Source organism: Manacus candei, unplaced genomic scaffold, assembly GCF_025592945.1.
Source record: "Manacus candei isolate 608988 ecotype Guabito, Panama unplaced genomic scaffold, ASM2559294v1 h1tg000056l, whole genome shotgun sequence".
Lineage (NCBI taxonomy): Eukaryota > Metazoa > Chordata > Aves > Passeriformes > Pipridae > Manacus > Manacus candei.
The window spans coordinates 4,173,310-4,191,825 of NW_026138104.1; the positions used below are offsets into that span (position 1 = coordinate 4,173,310).

At 38.0% G+C, this 18,516-nt stretch overlaps 1 protein-coding gene across 2 annotated transcripts in view; it reads right to left on the bottom strand.

The window, feature by feature from the left end:
- Positions 1–18,516, bottom strand: part of CUBN (cubilin) — a 143,529-nt gene that overhangs the window by 16,385 nt on the left and 108,628 nt on the right. For both annotated transcript variants that reach the window (XM_051802211.1, XM_051802210.1), the window contains exons 53-59: positions 17,118–17,343; positions 15,001–15,188; positions 12,580–12,736; positions 11,001–11,150; positions 4,128–4,328; positions 1,761–1,890; positions 671–888 (exon numbers count right to left, since the gene is read on the bottom strand). In XM_051802211.1, the coding sequence (XP_051658171.1) occupies positions 671–888; positions 1,761–1,890; positions 4,128–4,328; positions 11,001–11,150; positions 12,580–12,736; positions 15,001–15,188; positions 17,118–17,343 (1,270 nt within the window). The remainder of the gene's footprint in view (positions 1–670; positions 889–1,760; positions 1,891–4,127; positions 4,329–11,000; positions 11,151–12,579; positions 12,737–15,000; positions 15,189–17,117; positions 17,344–18,516) is intronic.

Here is an 18,516-nt window from a genome sequence, read left to right on the forward strand (position 1 = left end):
TAAGAAGATAAAAAGCTCCTTTTACACCTTGATCTTAAAAAGACTACTGAGTTTAAGCTGTTTTTTAAGGCAATAATCAAACTTTGCCCCTTCCTCTTGTGCCATCAAAATATTTAATATCCAGTGCCTTCTTACTATGATCCCATTTATGTTATGGTCAGCTAACCAGAATGATCCTGCAAATCAGTAGAAATCAGAACAGTGGTGCTTGGGGGGGAACCACAATCTTAACTCACCTCAACATTTTAGTTCTTAAAAAGGTGTGAGGTGAACTGAAAGGAAATGGAAACTGAGGATAGATTGAAAGGAGGCATCTTTAGTGCACCACCAACCTCTGACTACAGAAGAATGAGAATTCTCAGATATTGCATTATTTCCCCCAAAAGACAGACCTTTGGGTGCTGCTAAGCCTTCAGTCACCCAAGAAATGCCTGTGCCTTCAGAGAGGCAGGAAAAGAATAGCAAAGCATAAAAGGAATCAGTTCAAAACCAGACTGGAATGCAGGGATCCCATAAGCCTAGTATTTAGCTTAGTTCACTCAATTTTCACAAAATCAGAAACATTCTTCCACTTCTAGCACCCCTAGTGAGGCAGATCATAACTGCTTCTCACTAAAAGAAATTACTTACCAGCAAATTCTTGGGGTTATGAGTCTGGTAATATGCTTACCTAAGGTCTGCCTGAAAGATGCTTTCCATCCCCTGTCTGCTCCATAGAAGTCAGTCCTAAACACCAGGAACAAGTTATTACCGGAGCTCTTAATATTGGGAGGCAGTTCTGAGCCACAGAATTTCCCGAGGAGAGGAGCATGGGTATCTGAGCCATCATATACTGCCACATAATCTTTGTAGCAGGAGGGAGATATTTCAAGCTGGAAGCTGTTGAATCTGCAAAACACAAATGGAGCTTTAGGTATCACATTTTCATTTCTATTCCTGTGTTACATGTGTTTTTAATGCTTGAGGGAAAATCCAAGCACTAGCAATAGCCAAAGCCATACACAGACAAAACATATCTCTTCAGAAACAAACAAGCAGAACTATTAGCTGCATGGCAAAACACTTCAGCCAACTAGTCTCAAAGAAATTGCAACCCTCACCCACTGGGCCTCTTGCAAGGCAAGCTGTCAGCCCACCTCAGCTGTCTGTGAAGCAGCAGGTCTCCTTTGTACAAGATAAAATGCAGACGCAGAGTGCAGACCAGCTGGGTCTTCTGCTAACTTGGGAAATGTTCTCTTAATTCACAGTCAGCATATATATGATTGAAGAATGTATTAGTTTTTTTAATTTCTCAGTGGCAAGATTTTGTGGCAACCATATCCCTCTCTTAGGCAAGACAGCATGCACTCAGAAGTATACTCTTTTGGGGTGGGTATTATTACTTGGGCTTTAAAGTGAGTACCAGTCTTAAAAAGAATTACTATTTTTATTGTATAAACTCACAGGAGTCTCAGAAGTCCTCAAAGACTGACAGAATTTAACTAAAAAGCATGAGCTGCATTTTTACTATTTCTTAGTCCTCTTGGTAACCAAAGTGGGAACTTAAAACTGTGGTGACATTTTGCACATAACAAGTTGAAGAGAAAGATGTAAGGGAGCCTGAGGTTGATCAAAGTGACTTCAGTAGCCATTTCTCATTTTAGTTAAGCTTTGCCATTGGAAAAGGAAAGACAGAGAAAAAATTGTCAATAATTGCTGTCTCTAATGGGAATCAGAGACTTCCCTGTCACTTAATGACAAGCTGAACTTCGATTACATACTTGAGGGCCACTACTTTGCCATTTCCAACTGTGATGTAGTATGAGCAGTTCATGTTGTGGTGATAATCAAGAACTGAATGGGCCGGACTGGAGATAACACCGACAGAGCCACTGAAAATGCCACCACAAGCTGTAGGGGAAACAGAAAAAAAAAGTGATTAGTGTCTGAATACTAGCTTCATCCTAATTCTCATATTTCTTGAAGGTGTTTACCTGTAAGGAAAAAAAAGCCCTTGATAAATTAGGAGCAGTCTTCAGTGTCATGCCTAGAACTGTAGAATGTGAAGATGTCTATCAGGTTGTGCTCTGCAGTGGAAGACTACTCAGCATTGAAGTAACAGGTTGTTACTACTCCATACCAAATGGCAATGGCTCTGTGTCTGTGCAGTAAAAGACTGAGCCTGATTTCAAGTGTCCTGCAGTAGGACCAGGGAGCAGTGGGATGGGGTGGGTGCCCCGTGCAGAAGCATGAGCGAGGTGTGTCTAGAGTAGCTCTTCACCCATTCTAGCTTGCAAAGAGAAACCTGGATGCTATGTGGGCAAAGATATCCCTTCATCCAGGCCCTGGTGCCGTGGAAGCCTCTAAGCAGCCACAATTGGACACACAGCCCTGTCTCTGACTTTTCTGGAATAACTGTATGCAGAACCTCATCATCTGCCAACATCTGGCAGGGTTGGGGCATAACTGTAGCATTTGTTCTACACAGAGAGGCAGAGAAAAGTCCCCAGGTATCGCTAATCCTGTTTCCCACCTCTCCTTGTGCTGAGACTTGCCAGCAGTGAGGGGTGGCTGAGCTAGAGTATGGAATACTTGCTTTAGTTAAACTTTGCAGCTGTAAATTCAAGGCACTGCTTGGCTTCTCAGAGTTTCACACCATGGATGCAAATGAGGCCAGGATGTGGCTAATGTTTGTTCCCAGCTTCAGTGCTTCAGGGAACAAAAACTATTATAAAACCAACTCTAATCTCCATTGTTAGCTTCAGCCTTTATTTTATAATCTTAACCTTAGCAAAAAAAAAAAAAAAAAGCTTCCCTGCATCCTGTTGATAAATTAGCTCAAAGCCACACACAGTTTTTCATGTTTTAAAGAAGATGCTGTTGCCCAGGCCACCACCTTAACAAAGGCAGTCCCATACAGGGTGGTGTTGGATTCAGAGCCCCTGGCTCCTCAGGCTGGCAGCCTACAGCACTGGCAGATAAAGGACAGGACCTGGGAGGATAAAGAATTAGCATTATTCCACACTAGGAGCAGGGAGCTTTTTTAATTTTTTTTCAGCAAACAATACAACTAGGGGGAAGAGGAATGTTAATTGCCAGGAGCTGGTTTGTATACAACAACAAGCTAATAAGGCTGCAGTCATCTTTCTCAAATGTCAAAAGTCACAAGTCAGATAGCAGCAACTGACTTGAGTGAGTTATGAAGGTCTTTTCCATGACTAACTGCACATTGTCATTTCTCAGTGCCATTCCCTCTGTCTTATCTGTATCAGGCCATTCATTTCATATAAAGAATTTAGCCTTGTGCTTTTTTGTTGTGGCTTTGAACATGAGAAATGCATTAAGGGAAATACCAAACTTACAAACTCACACTTTACACTTAAAAATTATGCTTTCAAACATAAAAGTAGTCTCTACCAGTTAAATCTAAAAAATATTAAAATTGGTTTTGAAAATAAAATCAATCTTTTGGGATATTTCTGCAGATGTAAATTCTAAAGTCAGTTGGAAACATTTTTTTTGAAATCACATTTGCTCTTTAAAATAGATCTCACATGACTGACAAAAATAATTATTTTTGGTAAAAATAATTGTCAAAAATTAAAAATATATCTATATCCCAGTTTTTATTTACATTAATACCTGGCACTGCAAGAGGGTCATCAAATGGAGGCATATAGATGTGTCTATTTTAAGATCATGTTCTGCTTCCTGTATGGTATAATATAGTTTCAGAATAACTGAGAATAAGACCATTCTCCTCTATGTGACAAAATATTTTAAATGAAATAAGTTAAGTAAACTGGTCACATTTCTCCTTAAACAATGTAAAAACAAACAAAATAACCTGCCAAAAATGGTTGCATTCCTTCTCTACAGCAAAGGAAAAGTGCTTCAGTTCCTGACTTGGTCCTATGTAGAGCCTTGAAATGAGAATTGTGTGTGAGGTAACACATAAGTCTGTGTGTTAACATGCACCAAACAGTTCCATGTCCTCGTCCTGAGAGCTGTTCCCCCTGGAGAGGGAAAATGAACTATCCACATCCATCTGAGGTATTCCCAAAATGAGGTGGAACATATCTTACACTGAACCATTATCCAGCTGGAATATTTCTACCATATGAAAACACAGGACAGTGTATACTCACCAAGTGTTCTGTATCTTGCCTGGAATCCAAAGCCTACAATGTGGGAGTCTGTGTAGAAGTTGAGCAGCATAGGTCCAAAGACACTGACTGGGGCAGGGAGCTCATTACCACAGAGCGTGATGAGAGGATGCAGGGTCACACTCATCCCGCTGAAGATGCTCACTCCATCATAAAGACAAGCTCTGCTCAGGAGTGCTGGGGCTGCATGGACATATAATGCACAAGTGTTAGCAGCATATTTTACATGTAATTTACTGAGATGCAAATATATAGACCTCACACAGGATAAGAATTATATTTTCTATTATTTTCCATTTCAGGGAACTCAGGATCTCATTTGCTTGCTGAGAAAGCAAATGACAGTTTTTAACATGCAATAAAACTGGGGCAAAAAAAGGCAAAGAGACCTTGTATATAAGACATCAGACTTGTCTCATTCAACACATCCTATGATCTGGAAAAAGCTCCAGGCCCCTTGATTTTGTGGGAGTTCATACTTGAATGAACACTCTCTGTGAGAAGATGAGAGGACCCAAGGAAAGCACGGATCTCCTCTGCATATAAAAGCAACACACCTTTTGTTACAGGCAACTAACTGCCTGGTATTTCCTTCCCCTAATGCAGAACTCAGCACTCAGTGCAGGGACTATTAAATCATTAAGAGTGAGATTTTTGGAAAATGAAAAAGTAGGCCATGCAGTAGCCTGTTTCAGAGCTCACTTCTTTCTCCCTACGTTCCCTCAAACTTTTGAGTACCTAATCCCATGTTCTTTAACTTGACTCAGAAGACAAAAAAAAAAAAAAGTAAATGCAATCGTGCAACGATTTTCAAAAGCAATCTGTTTGAGGGGGGAAATCAGTGCAGATATTAAACCGAGTGAAAAAAAGCACTAAGAAACACAGAAACAGGGAGTTTGGCATTCTATTATTTTTTTCCCATTGGTTTCAAATTTCTCATTTGCACTTAGTTTTCTGGAGGAATGAGCCATTCTCTCTGTCTCCCTGCCCTACCTACTGGACTTTCTAGCCACCTGTTTGCAAACAGATTCAACTGAGGCAAGAGGTCTCAAAAATAGTAAGTTTATATAAATTTTGTGAAGGTCAGTAGCTGAATTAGAGTGCCAGAGGAATGTCCTCAAAGAAGGACAAGTTGTGCTTTCAGTGTAAGGGCTGTGAGTTCAGGCAGAGACCTGCTGAACACCAGCCACCAGCACCCTGGGAGCTCAGAGCCATGGCACCACCTCCCTGCCCAGCTGGAAGCTGTAGGCATGGGGAGGAGTTGGTGGTACCCAAGCTGATAGCACCAAGGGATGTATGGTGGGAGCAAGAACAGAGCCACATGAGTTGTGCAAGAAAGCTGGATTAATTATGTCAGTGAAAAACACAGCACACACCTACTGAAAAATGAGTTTCATTAACTGTTATGCTTAAAAAAGAACTTAATGTTTTCTTTGCCTTTTTCATCATTTACAAGCTTAATGAAAGCTGGGATGTCACATGCTTACTGAGTAAGTTATCATGTTTAGTGACCTGTTAGCAATAATGGAGCAGTTATTTAAACTGCAAAGGCTTAATAGGGAATGATCTAAATTTAATAGGACTGATACTGAGCCTAGTGTCTCAGTGGAGTGATTCCTTCATGTTGTCCAGTCAAAACAAGCTTCTTTCTATTGTAGGAAACAGGATGACTTGAATTGAACAGGATGACAAATAGGAATGGAGTGATAATTCTGTTTCATGAGAACAACAGAGTGATCTCAGCAGTCAGGTGTATTTTAGATCCTCTCTGGAGATTTAATTTTAAAAATTCCTTCTGTCTCAGTGAAGACAACAGGCTTTACAATTATGTCAATATGGAAATATGACATGGTGCTTTTCTGACTCTAATAAGAGTAACTAAGCTGAAAACCAGCCACATTAGATAGCTGATTACACTGTTAGTAAAATAATTAATAAAAATATTCTTCATGTCCTATCCTGTTATTAGAATACTTGATAATGTAATACAATTTTAAAAACCATAATAATTTTTAAATGCAAATGAGAAAAGAAATCAAGATGAATGCAATTTCAGAATGGAAAAGATTTAAGAAATCAACTTAGGTAATTTTCTGTAAAGACTTTGGAGAAAGGCATGAAGTGAAATAAATTTCTCAGCAAAGCAAATGTCCATAATACTCATCATGAGTTGATTTGAACTGCTGCACTGGAAAAAATAAGATGGTTGATGTAGGATTGTAAGCAAAATACTTAATTTCTAGCTTTGAATCCTCATTGTTTGGGCCAATATCAGTTATGACTCATGGATCCTGGCAAGACTGATAATTGTTTGATCTCTATCCTGTAGCTCATTCTCATGTTTACACTTTCCTTAATTTCTCACCATATTAAATGCATTATTCCGTAAATAAGCCTCAGCCTCAGATTCTCCTCATATCATACTTTCAGCCTCTACACATATTCAGCACATCATCAGCAATTCTTCTCTGTGGCTAATTTTTGCTAATTATGTAATCTTAGATCTTTTCTAGACCAATTTCTGTCCCTTACACTACAATGGAACAGCTTTCATGAGTCTCCAGAGATGTGTTCTTAGCCAGATGTAAGACCCATATCCTCTTTGAGCTGACAACCACTTTTCACATAACCAGCACTGCTTTTCTTCATAAAACCTTGTCTCCTAAGAGCTTTTGCTCATCCTTCTGGTATTACTATATCTTCTCTTCTGATTCATCCATGAGGATTCAATGAGATAACTTCTTTCTGGTCTTTCTCTCTTTATCTGCACATTAGCTCTGTATAATCTCATTTGCAAGGACAGATGCAACTACTATCTCTGTGCTGATGACCCCATAAGTTTCCAGTTACTATCTTTCAGATAAATGCCTGTCCTTCCACATAGCTATGGCTTTCATCTGAGAAACAGTGATTTTTCCAACATGGATACTGTACTATTCAGTCCTCTAGCCTTGACAATATTTCTTCCAAACACTTCTGGAGAGATCATTTATTTGGTCTGACATTTTGAACATATCCCTGTTTCTTTAAATTGCTGCATGCATTTGCTTTCAAGGCCTTTTTTATCTATCTGCACTCTATTTATCATCTCTTGGTACCATTCAGCATGGATACATTGACTCCTGCCTCCAAAGTTCACATGATAAGAGCTTCAGTTGTCCTTACATTACATTTTGAAATATGTCTTTGGGTAGTCTCCTTTCCATTTAGCAGAAATTTCTGTCCAGTCTCATTATTCTTCATAAAATAATTTATTTGATATGATGCCTGCACAAAAACCTTGACCAAATTTGGGCCCCTAACTATCTAATCACTAATATCAAGTTCCTCTTTCCATCTCCGTGTCTATAGCCATAGATTCTGTTTCATTTAGTTTTGAGGTAGAACCTGTCTTTCTGTTTAAAGCTTATAAAACTTAAAACAGTAAGATTTTGTTTCACAACTCTGGCTGCTGATATAAATGACAATACAATTAGTAATTACTAAAGTAGAAGAATTATTACGCAGAAATATACCCTGTGCAATGTGTTAACCAGCTTCATAGCACAAAATATTGTTTTGAAAGCAAGGAATTAAAAATCTTTCTCATATATATCCTCTTTCAAAATAAGCTATTGCAAAACTTGTCTGTTTTCTGAATTGCCTAGTAACAACTGAGAAAGCAGATAGAGCAGACTCCGAAATAAAGCTGTGACTCTATCCTAGATTGCAAAATTACAGATGCATGTTTAAAAAGAAAAAGAGAAATAAACAAGTTATTAAAACATTTTTCAGGTCAAACCTTTTTCAGTATCAACACTAAGCAGTAGTTTTGTAGGCAGAATGTATAAATACTACAGAATTCTAAGCAGATATTGCAGGAAGCCTACGTCCCTTTTCCCTATTTTTCCACTCTGGGACTCAGGCTTTATTGGATATTATACTTGAAGAGTATAACAGCCTTTTAATAATACACTCCTATAGCTGTCCTAGAGGTGCATTTGTAGGGATGTTAATCTGAATAAAGCTTATGTACGCAAAACTGTATGTGGTTAAATATTTCTTAGATAATAAGTCTATTAAGGTAGATAAATAAGGGCTTTTTTTACTAATTCTAATGTTTGATTTGTATAGACCTTTGATCCAAGGAGGGAGTACATATGGAAGATGACACTTATCACTGTAACAGAAGTAGGGCTGAGAAAACAAACCCACACTTATTTGTTTGGTTCTTCATAAAATAACCAAGCACAACAATGCAGGTGGTACTACAAGAAGCAAGTGGCAACTTACACAATTTCATGAAATTGGAAAATCAAGAGAGTTCTGTGCCTATATTCAGTTTGGCACAGGAAGAGACATTCTTAAGGCTGCAAGGAAATCACAGAGACTAAGCCAAACTCCATTCATCGGGTTAATCTTGCCTACGTTTTCCTTCCTAAATTTCAGGTATCTTGTGTAAGCTATTACCTATGGCTTCCTGTAATAGTCAACGGGTAAAGAGAGTGAGAGAGGCCTCCAGAAGGCAATTCAATCCATCTGCATAACACATTTGGTTCTGAGTTTAAAGTACTTTTACACTTCATTATAGGAGGAGATAAATCTAGATGATTATCTAAATTAGATGTCTATTTTCAGGGGCTCTAAGTGAGATAAAAATTTTTCTACCTACCAGGAAGCAGACAATTTAGATTAAATTTTGATCACAAAATAAACAAATGCAGTTTCCTCCAGTTCTCTATTGCTCTGTTACTTGCTATATTTAGTTCTTAATACATATTTAATATTTAGTACATGAATGTCATGTTCATTTAGTTCCAGATACTGACACTGTATCGTGGCTGTGAGTTAACTGCCTCATTTGGAGTAGTTCTTTACAATCAGAACAGGCGTCTTATGATAACTGAAAATGTAACTACTCTACAGCAGAGATCTGTGACTAACCCATGAAGTCAATTAATTTTGTAGTAGTTTGTCACTGCACTACAGGCAATTACCTTAGGCCTTCTAATATTCCGGAAAAGATATCTCAACTAGTTAAAGTCAATGACATATGTGTGCCTTACAGGCCTTATTTTAGACACTTCGTTTCTTTACTAAAAAACCATGGGGAAAAAACCCAATAAATTTATTTTGAGAGGTCAAATAGGTAGTAAATTATGTTAATTGGACATGTAGCTAAACTTTAAAACCTAATCCAGAACATCTGTATTAACATGGTTTAAATTTTAAAGGCCACACTCAGCAACGATCTAAGCAGGTGCATTGCTTACTTGCACATGGAATAGTTAGAAATGTTTTTAGCAGATGCTGCTGAACGTTGTCCTACCCTTGCAAAAGAACTAAGAGAATTCACACTGGAAACCCTTAGGCACATGTGCTAAATATATTCAGTGAAACTGCTGAAAAAGTTTTCACTTCTGCAATGATAGCTTGCAAGGAGGTGGTTTTAATCTTCTTTGCAATTTAAACACAGGCAGTTTTTCTTTACTACAGAGTTGTATTTTAAGACTTTGTGAAAAACATTAGTAATCAACTGCTGAAGAGTGTCATTTGCTAAGCAGATGTCCTTAAGCTCATATCCACAGTTCTTTCACATGACTCAGGACTTTTAGTTGGTGTAGCCTAAGGAACAAATTGCCCTGCAAGAAGTGCAATATTTTTAGTATTTGTTTAGGTCTATGTTTATTATTGTTTCTGTATCACTTACCTCTTTGCTTTAATCTTCTTGATAATAAATGCTTGAATCAATTTACAAATTAACCGAATGAACAGATAGAATACACATCAGTAATGTACTCATAGAGTTGTCAAAGTTGGCACAATCTGATGCAGCCTAATGCTTAGTGTGTCTGATAGATAATGATGTATTCTACGTGAAGAAATTCCCTAATTTCTGTGATTTACATTTCATTAAAAAATTAACTCTTAAAGCAGTGGTTTGTATTAGGGGATGACAAAAATACTTCAGATGAAATCATAGTCAAATCCAACCTTTGTCTCAGACCTAAATTACATTTGGACCAGAATATTTTTGAATTCAAAATAGTTTGGAAACTTAAAAATCAAAATAAAAGAAGACTATTTTCTGACTTTATTGTTTGGTCTGAAGAAAAATTCAAATCACACAACCCATCTTAGTAACAAATTAGTCAAAAATCTCTTTGTGTAGGTAATTTCAAGAGAACCAGATGGCCTCAAAATATATGATGTCACCCAAGTAGTTTGGACATATTGATTCCTCTATGTTATCATGGCATCTCCACTCATAAAATTTTGATCCTATCAAAATTGAGAATGTTTTACCACTGTAACCAATGGGATTAGGACATTAAACTTGTTATTGCTTGGCTAAATGCTGCCAAGTTTGATAATTGCAGGAGGGCCTTTTGCCCATGGGTAACAACTTTTATACAGTTTCCATTGCTGTAGTCTTTCAGCTAGTTTCACAATTCTGTGTTCTCATATTCTTGTTAAATACCCAAGTATATTTATATCTGTTTTACCAGTTAAGGAACAGAAGCATTGGAAAGCAAAACAGCTGGCCTAAGACCAAAAAGATTGTAAGACTGAATGGTAAAAAAAGGCAGGAACAGAGAGCTGGATTAGCCGTAGTCACTCTTATACTCCAAGAACGTGGCAAATTCCCACCTTCCTTGCTGATAAGTATTCAACAGGTGAGATCTATCTTCACTCTTCTAGAAGCCTTCAGTGACTCAAACCTGAACCCTGGAAACTATAAGTGTTTATCTGTAAAAGATTTTCAGAATGGACTAGCAAATCAAACCATCTATGATTTTCCACAATAAAAGACTTCTGTGTTTTCAAAGAAGATACACTTCATAATACATACTGAAATTATGAAGAACAAGTTACCTTCCAAGTGAAAAGTCTCAAATTCTAGGATCACCAGAGACTGTGGTCCCTGATCTATGATATAGTTGCAGTTCAGGTTGTTATCATACTGATGGGGGTAGTTAGGAGAGACAATACGGCCTTCAGGGCTGGTGAAATTTACTCCACATCCTGCAAACAAATAAATAAGGCACAGTTATAATCCAGATGGTAACATCATCCTGATTTTACAGTAAGAAAAGAAATAACGTACACAAGGACCTCATCTCTCCTTAGGAGGCTGGTAAAAACCCAGGGAGAGTAATATATATCACAATGGTAAAAGCAGGTCTTATACAGAGCAGTGTTTTTGACAAACATGGGGCAAGGCCCCGTGTCACACTAAAGTGTCACACTCTTAGATAAGACCAGACCATGGGTACTCAGCCACTGACCAGAAGGACAATGCTGTTCTTATGGGCATGGAGCCTGCACATTTCAAAATCTCTTAGCACATATAAAGGTACCTGAATTGGAAGGAGGGTTACTGGGACACAGCTGCAGTTCCATCTCATTTGAAAATGTGACTGACATCCAGGAGGATGCAGTCTGCTGTAGGGCCATCTCTGGGTTGCTTTGCTATGTGCAGAGGCAGGAAAGGTTTGCCACCCAGAATTTTTCAGGCACACAGAACTGTTCATTTTCATGGAGCTCCTTCTGTTCCTAATGACTCGTGTGGCCTTTTTTTCTTTATTTTAAGTCAAAGCTTTAGAAGAATGCAGTGCACAGTGAAATGCTGGCAGAAGATTAGGAACAGGCATATGAAGCCTGTGACTGTCTCCATTAAGAGGTTGTTAGTTGTTACTGACAACATTAGTGCAAACATTATAAAAACAAAAGCAGTTTCAGTTCAGAATTCTGAGTACTTCAATATTGTCTTCATCTAAGCACTTGATTTCTCACTGTTTTAATCTGAATCCTGTGAAGGAAAAGTGGTTTGCTTTGGCAGCATCCTACAAAAAAACCCCAACCTATGGCAGCTGAGAACTACCTCCTCCACTTTTGGTGGGTTTGACTGTCACAAAGCACATGCCATGCTTAAAGAAATGGACAGGCCAACCCAAGAAATGCCACTTGAGCTACATGAAATGTAAATACAACAAAACAAAGCAAAGGCCAGAGCAACTAGTGAGGAATTTATGTGAAGGGCATGGGCTACACCGTACACAGGAGAAACTGCCACAGTTTCAGCATGTGCCTTGAAAAGAAGAGAGAGAAAAATTCTGACGGAAGAGCAGATCCTTTTTAAGCTTACAGCTTTAGTTTCCATGTAGTTTAACTACAGAGAAATACATTTTTTAAATTTAAAGTCCATTCTTTTCTTCTGGGCACAGTGAAAAGACAAAGGTGGCTAAGAATAACTGTAAAGTTAGAGCTTCATGGAGGACTTTTGGCAAGAGCAACACTGGAGCTCCATTGCATTCAGTATGGAAACTCTTGGTTTCCAAATCTGGGCAGAGGCTTCAATACCTCGTTGGACTGGGATCTGAATTGCTACACATAGATCAAACTAATCCCAAAAAGACTAATAGAGCAGCCATCTGGCTTTAATATTACTTACTGCTTATGAAAGATGCAGAGAAACCTGGTGCAGGAGTGTCCTGAGACTGAAATACTGTAGTTATCACATTGTTTGGAGCAACAACAGGATCAGGAGCTGACCTTCCACATCCTGTGGCTAACAAAGCTGTTTCTTCTTCATCCTTTCCTCTCCACACCTGACAAGGCCATATTGGAAATTGTTTAGTGCTTTCAAAGCCCAAGTAGGTTATGGAAACCCACCAGAAATTACATATGCAATTTTTCTTTCCATAGACTTAGTTTAAGATTCATCTCATACTGAATCGAAGAGATCTAAATTGGAGCTAATCCCTGCACTCAGGGGAGTAAATCACAGTGATTAACTTTGGTTGCCAGGGACCTCTGAAGGGCATCTGGAGGTCATTTGCTTGAATCCCTGATGACAGCAGAGCAAACATAGATCAGGTCCAGGGGACAAGAGAAAAATATGTTATGTACAATCATTACCTACTTTCATTTTGTCTCTGTTTACTTATCTCCATACACCCTATAAATATGCATAACTACGTATACAAGGAATTATTACATGCAATCCTTATGTTATTCATGAGTAAATAAAACAAAAAACTGTAATGCTAGAATAATATACAGGCATTGAGCTGGGAGATCTGGATTCCTAATATCTAGTCTTGGTAATAAAAGATTCCCATTTTTTTTATTTTGCATTGACTTGTTCAATGACAAGTATCAAATCACATAGTTAAGAAAATAATAAAATTCACAAAAAATATAATGAAGAAAAAACTACAATTTTTTTAAAGTATTACTTCAACTGTACCAACAGCCAATTTAAGTTCAATCAAGCCCTGAATTCAAGAAGCACATGCAGGTTTAGGTAGGTAAGTGAAAGCCTCTTCAGGTATTTACTTAAATACGCACAGTTTAAGCTCACAGTTTAAGCACTGAATTTCAAGACAAATATAAAATGAAACATAGGTATAAATGTTTGATGTTTCTAACCATTTAAAAAATTTCCTGAATCAAGATGTTTATTGACAAGGATTTAAAAAGTCTGCTTAAATACAAATTATTTACTTTAATAATAAAGTTATTTTTGTTGATATGTTTGCATAGTTTCTTTATTGGTAGTTTATACCAAAAATATATTAAAACTAAATTGTATTTGATATTTAAAATAATGTGTTTTAAAGAAATTGAGAGGAACCAGAACAACCACATGAAGCTCTAAGCAACCATCCTAGAAAGCAAAGGGTTAGCCAAGGGTTAGTCTGTAAGTGTAGGCATATGAATCACCTCATTCGTGTGACCAGGTGTTTGAGGCAATGAATGCTCAAAGGATTAATTTTAATAGTCTATAGCCTGGCCAAGGTCTTGCAAAGTCACTATTGATTTTGGATTACTCTTTTGTGGCTGCTCAATTTGGATTAAATGGAAGAAACTTACATCTGTTCCACAGTTTTTCATATGCAGACACCTTCATGCGTGTCAAACTGAACATTTAGAAATGGAAACGGACATCAAAACTTTCAGATTTTTCTCTATGGAGGAAATCTCCAGTTGACATAGTTCTGCTTATGCCATTCAGGGCAGTTCAGGAATTTTAAATTAAACACCTTTACTGGTTGACATTAAGACTTCCATACTGGTGAAATTTATTTTAACATATTACATCAATTAATCACTGTCTTTGAAAAGACAAATCTATTAGCTGTAGGGCTTTCTTTCACAGCCTTAAAAAATGAGTGCAACTGTGGTTTGTGAGTTGGTAGGTATGGATCAGACCATCCTGATCCAGCTGCTCAAGTCTTCCTACATGTTGTCAAATTATGTTTGCCCTTTATTTCAAGTGGGAGTTGTACTTCTGTGGAGAAAATGAGCACAAAACCACTGAAAGTATGCCAAATGCCTGAGAAAAAAATGACACTGAAAAATTCAAGGCATGTCCACTTCATTCTATTGCTTTGAAAACAAGAGGCTCTTGACAACATGAAAGCTAAGAATACTATCTTTGGTTTTGGAGATTAAAAAAAGGAAGGATTAGCGCAACTTGGACAGTTTAAACACTTAAAAAGAAGTTTGGTAGAATTACAGTGTCGAATTCCTTCTTTTTTTTTTACTCACTGGAGTAATCTTTTATTTACACTGTATTTTCTCGTTATTTCCTCGTTCTGAAATCATATATGCTTTTTTTTTTTCATATTTTTAATTTTTGGGGCAGCAAGGAGGGTGATGGTACCTCAAGAACAGATGAAAATTCAAACTATATACAAGCCAGTTCACAAAACACACAGAAAATGGACTGTATTAGTACAAGGACTTCAGTTTATATTTCATGAATTTTGTGCCTTGACAGTTATAACCATGACAAATGCAAAACAGGATTCTGGAATCATGACTTCTTAAAGCACTGCTCTGCTGATCTAACCCTAACAATTATTACCTTCACGTAACTGCTCTGGCAGCTTCCATTGCTATCTGGAATATGGAAGTTACTATGGAAGGTCATCTCCAAGTGTTTGCTTTCATGTGCAGTGATGGTCCATGTACATCTGGTGTTCATGGGAAAGTTTTGAGGCCAATGAGGGGATTTGATCACACCATTATCAGAATGAATGATTCCACCACAGCCTGCAAAAAACCAGCAACAGGTGGGAGAGATGTTCAAATATTTTTGGTTGGTGTCAGCTTTGAATGGCTGTTTCCTTCTGTGCCTGCAAGAGTGAGAGAGGAAAGTCCTGATACCCACTGAAACTTCATTTACCCCTCTTTTAAGTAATTTTCTTTCTCCCACCCCTGCAGTAGGGAGGTAGTTACACTCTAGGGAAGGTCTCTCTTTGTACTTCACTTTATTTTCTTCACAAGCTCGTTCTCCTTACCAGTTCATACACTTTTGCTTTGGTCCATCTATATACTCCTGGCAAATTGAAGCAAGTATTGCTTTGAAAGACTGTAAGGACCAGGAACACATTAATGAGGAGCTTCTCCTGAGACTGTGCAGGTTCCTTCCCACACCCCACAGCATGCACACCATGACAGACAGCCATTCAGAAGAGCACTCTAGGGAAAAAACCCCAATCTACTAATGAATGCTTTTTTCTTCTCACTCTGCGACATGAAAATATTGCAGTTCTACATATGAATCTCCTCAAGCTACATCCGTTTACCCAAGGCAAAATGGTGACTTCTCCAGTCCAGTCAGCCCTGTGGATCTCAGTGGGATTATGGAGAGGGCTGGAAAACATGACTTTAAAAATTGCTAACAGATTCATTTATAAAGAGGAATAACTGGTCATGGCTCTGTGGCAGCTCATGTTTTTATACATAGTACGTTTAGCTAATTTGAAACACATTTGTAAATACCACACCAAGAATAATTTACTAGGGCTATGTGTACAGCACAAGCAACCCTTATTATTTCAGAGACGATGTAGTAAAAGGATGAATAAAGAGCAAAAAAAGGTTTATAACATTCCTTTTCTTCCTCTTAATTAAAAAAAATATAGTTTTAAAAGGAAGATTTTATTTTTCATTCTTCTGTGTTAGTAATGGCATTTGTGTTTAGAAGGATGTAAAGCCAGATTTTGGTCACACATACCAAAAACCAGAGATTCTCAGTGAACAAATGAGAAAAAAGCTAAAGAAAGGAAATCAGGTACATAAAAAACCCCCAAACCCTCTCACAAAGTGAATACTACCTATACATATTGCACATGTAGGCTAATGTCTACTACATCATTGAAGAGTGGTTTTCCTCGCACATGAAATCTCAGTGAGAACAGTGTAAAAACCCTGCTTAAGTGACAGTGTATATTCATGCAAGTGCAGACTATTGATATGTTTAAAAAGGCACTCCGTCACTACTACTGAAAGACACTGCTACATTATTAATGCACAGAAAGGTGATCAGCATCAGCCAGAAGGTTTGCAGCTGTAGGTGACAGTAGGGAGCACTTGGCCAGCTCTGTTCTGAGGTAGGAAGGCACAGTGATTTCTGTCCTGTCACTATCTGCCACATCTACACTTGCCTTCAGTCCTCTATTGACTTCTTGAGGTACACTGTGCAAATAGTGAGCTACCTTTTTTTAAAATCGAGAGATCTGATAATCTCAACAGAAGGATGGTAGCTTTGAAAAATGTACCATTACATCCTGCATGTATATCACCTTCAAAAGGGTACCAACATCTCCACTGCAGTGGAAGAGGTTTAGGCTGTTGAGACATGTGCTCTTTGAGAAGTTCTGTCTGCCTCTCTGTTTTGAAACTGACCTCTTCCTAGTTTTAAGTTTTTAAACCAAATCAAACTGTGGAACAATTGTTATTCATAAAATGAAATGTCTCATAGTCACTGACAATAGATACCACTGCCGGGAGGCTAATGGACATCCATCAAGAAGCTGCCAGTATGAGACTTAAAAAGTACAAAATCAGTCTAAGTTTTATTTCCTTCTGTGAGATCAGACAGCAATGGTTTAATACTTGATTTTTTTAATGTTGCCTTCTTTCAGGGATGCTGAAGATGTTGCCACATATTTCCTTTGTTAGTTAATGCAAACTTACCTAAAGATTCTGATGTCCATGTTGCATAGAAGCCACCTCCTTGAATTGAGTGATCAGAGTTAAAGATGACAAGTAGTTTGCTGGAACCAGACTGAATTGTCCCAGGGGATGTGTTTCCACAATACTTCCCTATGACAGGAGACCCTGGAGATCCACCATTCAGGATAGTAACAGAATCCCACTTACAAAGTGAATGATTTTCAATGTGGAAGGCTGTAAAAGTAAGCTGCAACACACAAAAGTGACATTCAGGTGCTAAAACCAGTCACTCCAGGGAGGGTTTAGAGCAATTCCAGCCAGATCCTGTAGCCATCCTGGTACAATGATTTCTGGGTATGCTTAGAAATCCAACCCATGCTTCATGATGCTTTCCTGTAAGTATTGCTTGGAATCTTACCACTATAAGTAACAGCAGCTACTTAGCTTGAAGATAGAAATGGAAAAGGAATGCATATGTTCAAACCTGGCATTACTGGGACTTAACCATACTTTGAAGCTAAGTATGTGCTTCAAAACAGTCTTGAATATGCGTGGGTGTTGAACTCAAGGCTTCTGGTCATGAAATACAAGTAGTTATGTAAGCAGAAGGTTCTGGACTTTTTTTTCTTCCTATTATTCTGAATCAATGTACTAACAGTTGCTAAAAATAATGTTAGTTTCCATTAAAACAGAAACAGTTCCACGGTTCATTCCTGTGGGCCTGGAAGCAGCACATAAACAGACTAGGTGGGGCAGGCAGCTTCTGACCCTGTCTTCCTCCCACACTGATTCCATTTGTCCTTGCAGTGATATGCACACAGGTGGGATTTCCAGTTCAAAGATTTAGATTGCTGATGCAGTAGACTCCTGCATTTGTCGATGCTGAAATATTGATGTGCACTAATTACTGCCTGGCCCTGTTACAATCAGTCTTTTTTTTTACCAGTTTCAGGAGCAGGATCTTTGTAGAAAAGTTTAGTGAACACATAATATTTCCTCTGTACATTTTGTGTGTATTCATTTCCAAAAGAACTCTGCCTCAGTCAAAGACTAAATACAAATTTAGCTCTAATGGTTTAAATTCAGACCAGCAACTGAAACTGGCATCTTATATTGAAAAATTTAGTCTGCCTTCATTGAGGGGGCCGCCACTCAGTCCTTTCAAAACAGAAATCTGCTTCCATCTGCTTAAGATTAGTTCTGCTTTAAACAAGCTTGTGGATTAAATAGACACTTTGTGTTCTCTTAAAATAATCCTGTATTCCCTGAAGTAAGTACCTAGGCAGTGGTCAGAATATCACGCAGCAGAATAATTAGGACTACTGGTTTGCATTTCTACGAAATACCTTTTTAGTTGTAAACAAGGAAAACATGATAGGGAAATTAATGACAGACATTACATATGAAAATCTGCAATGTG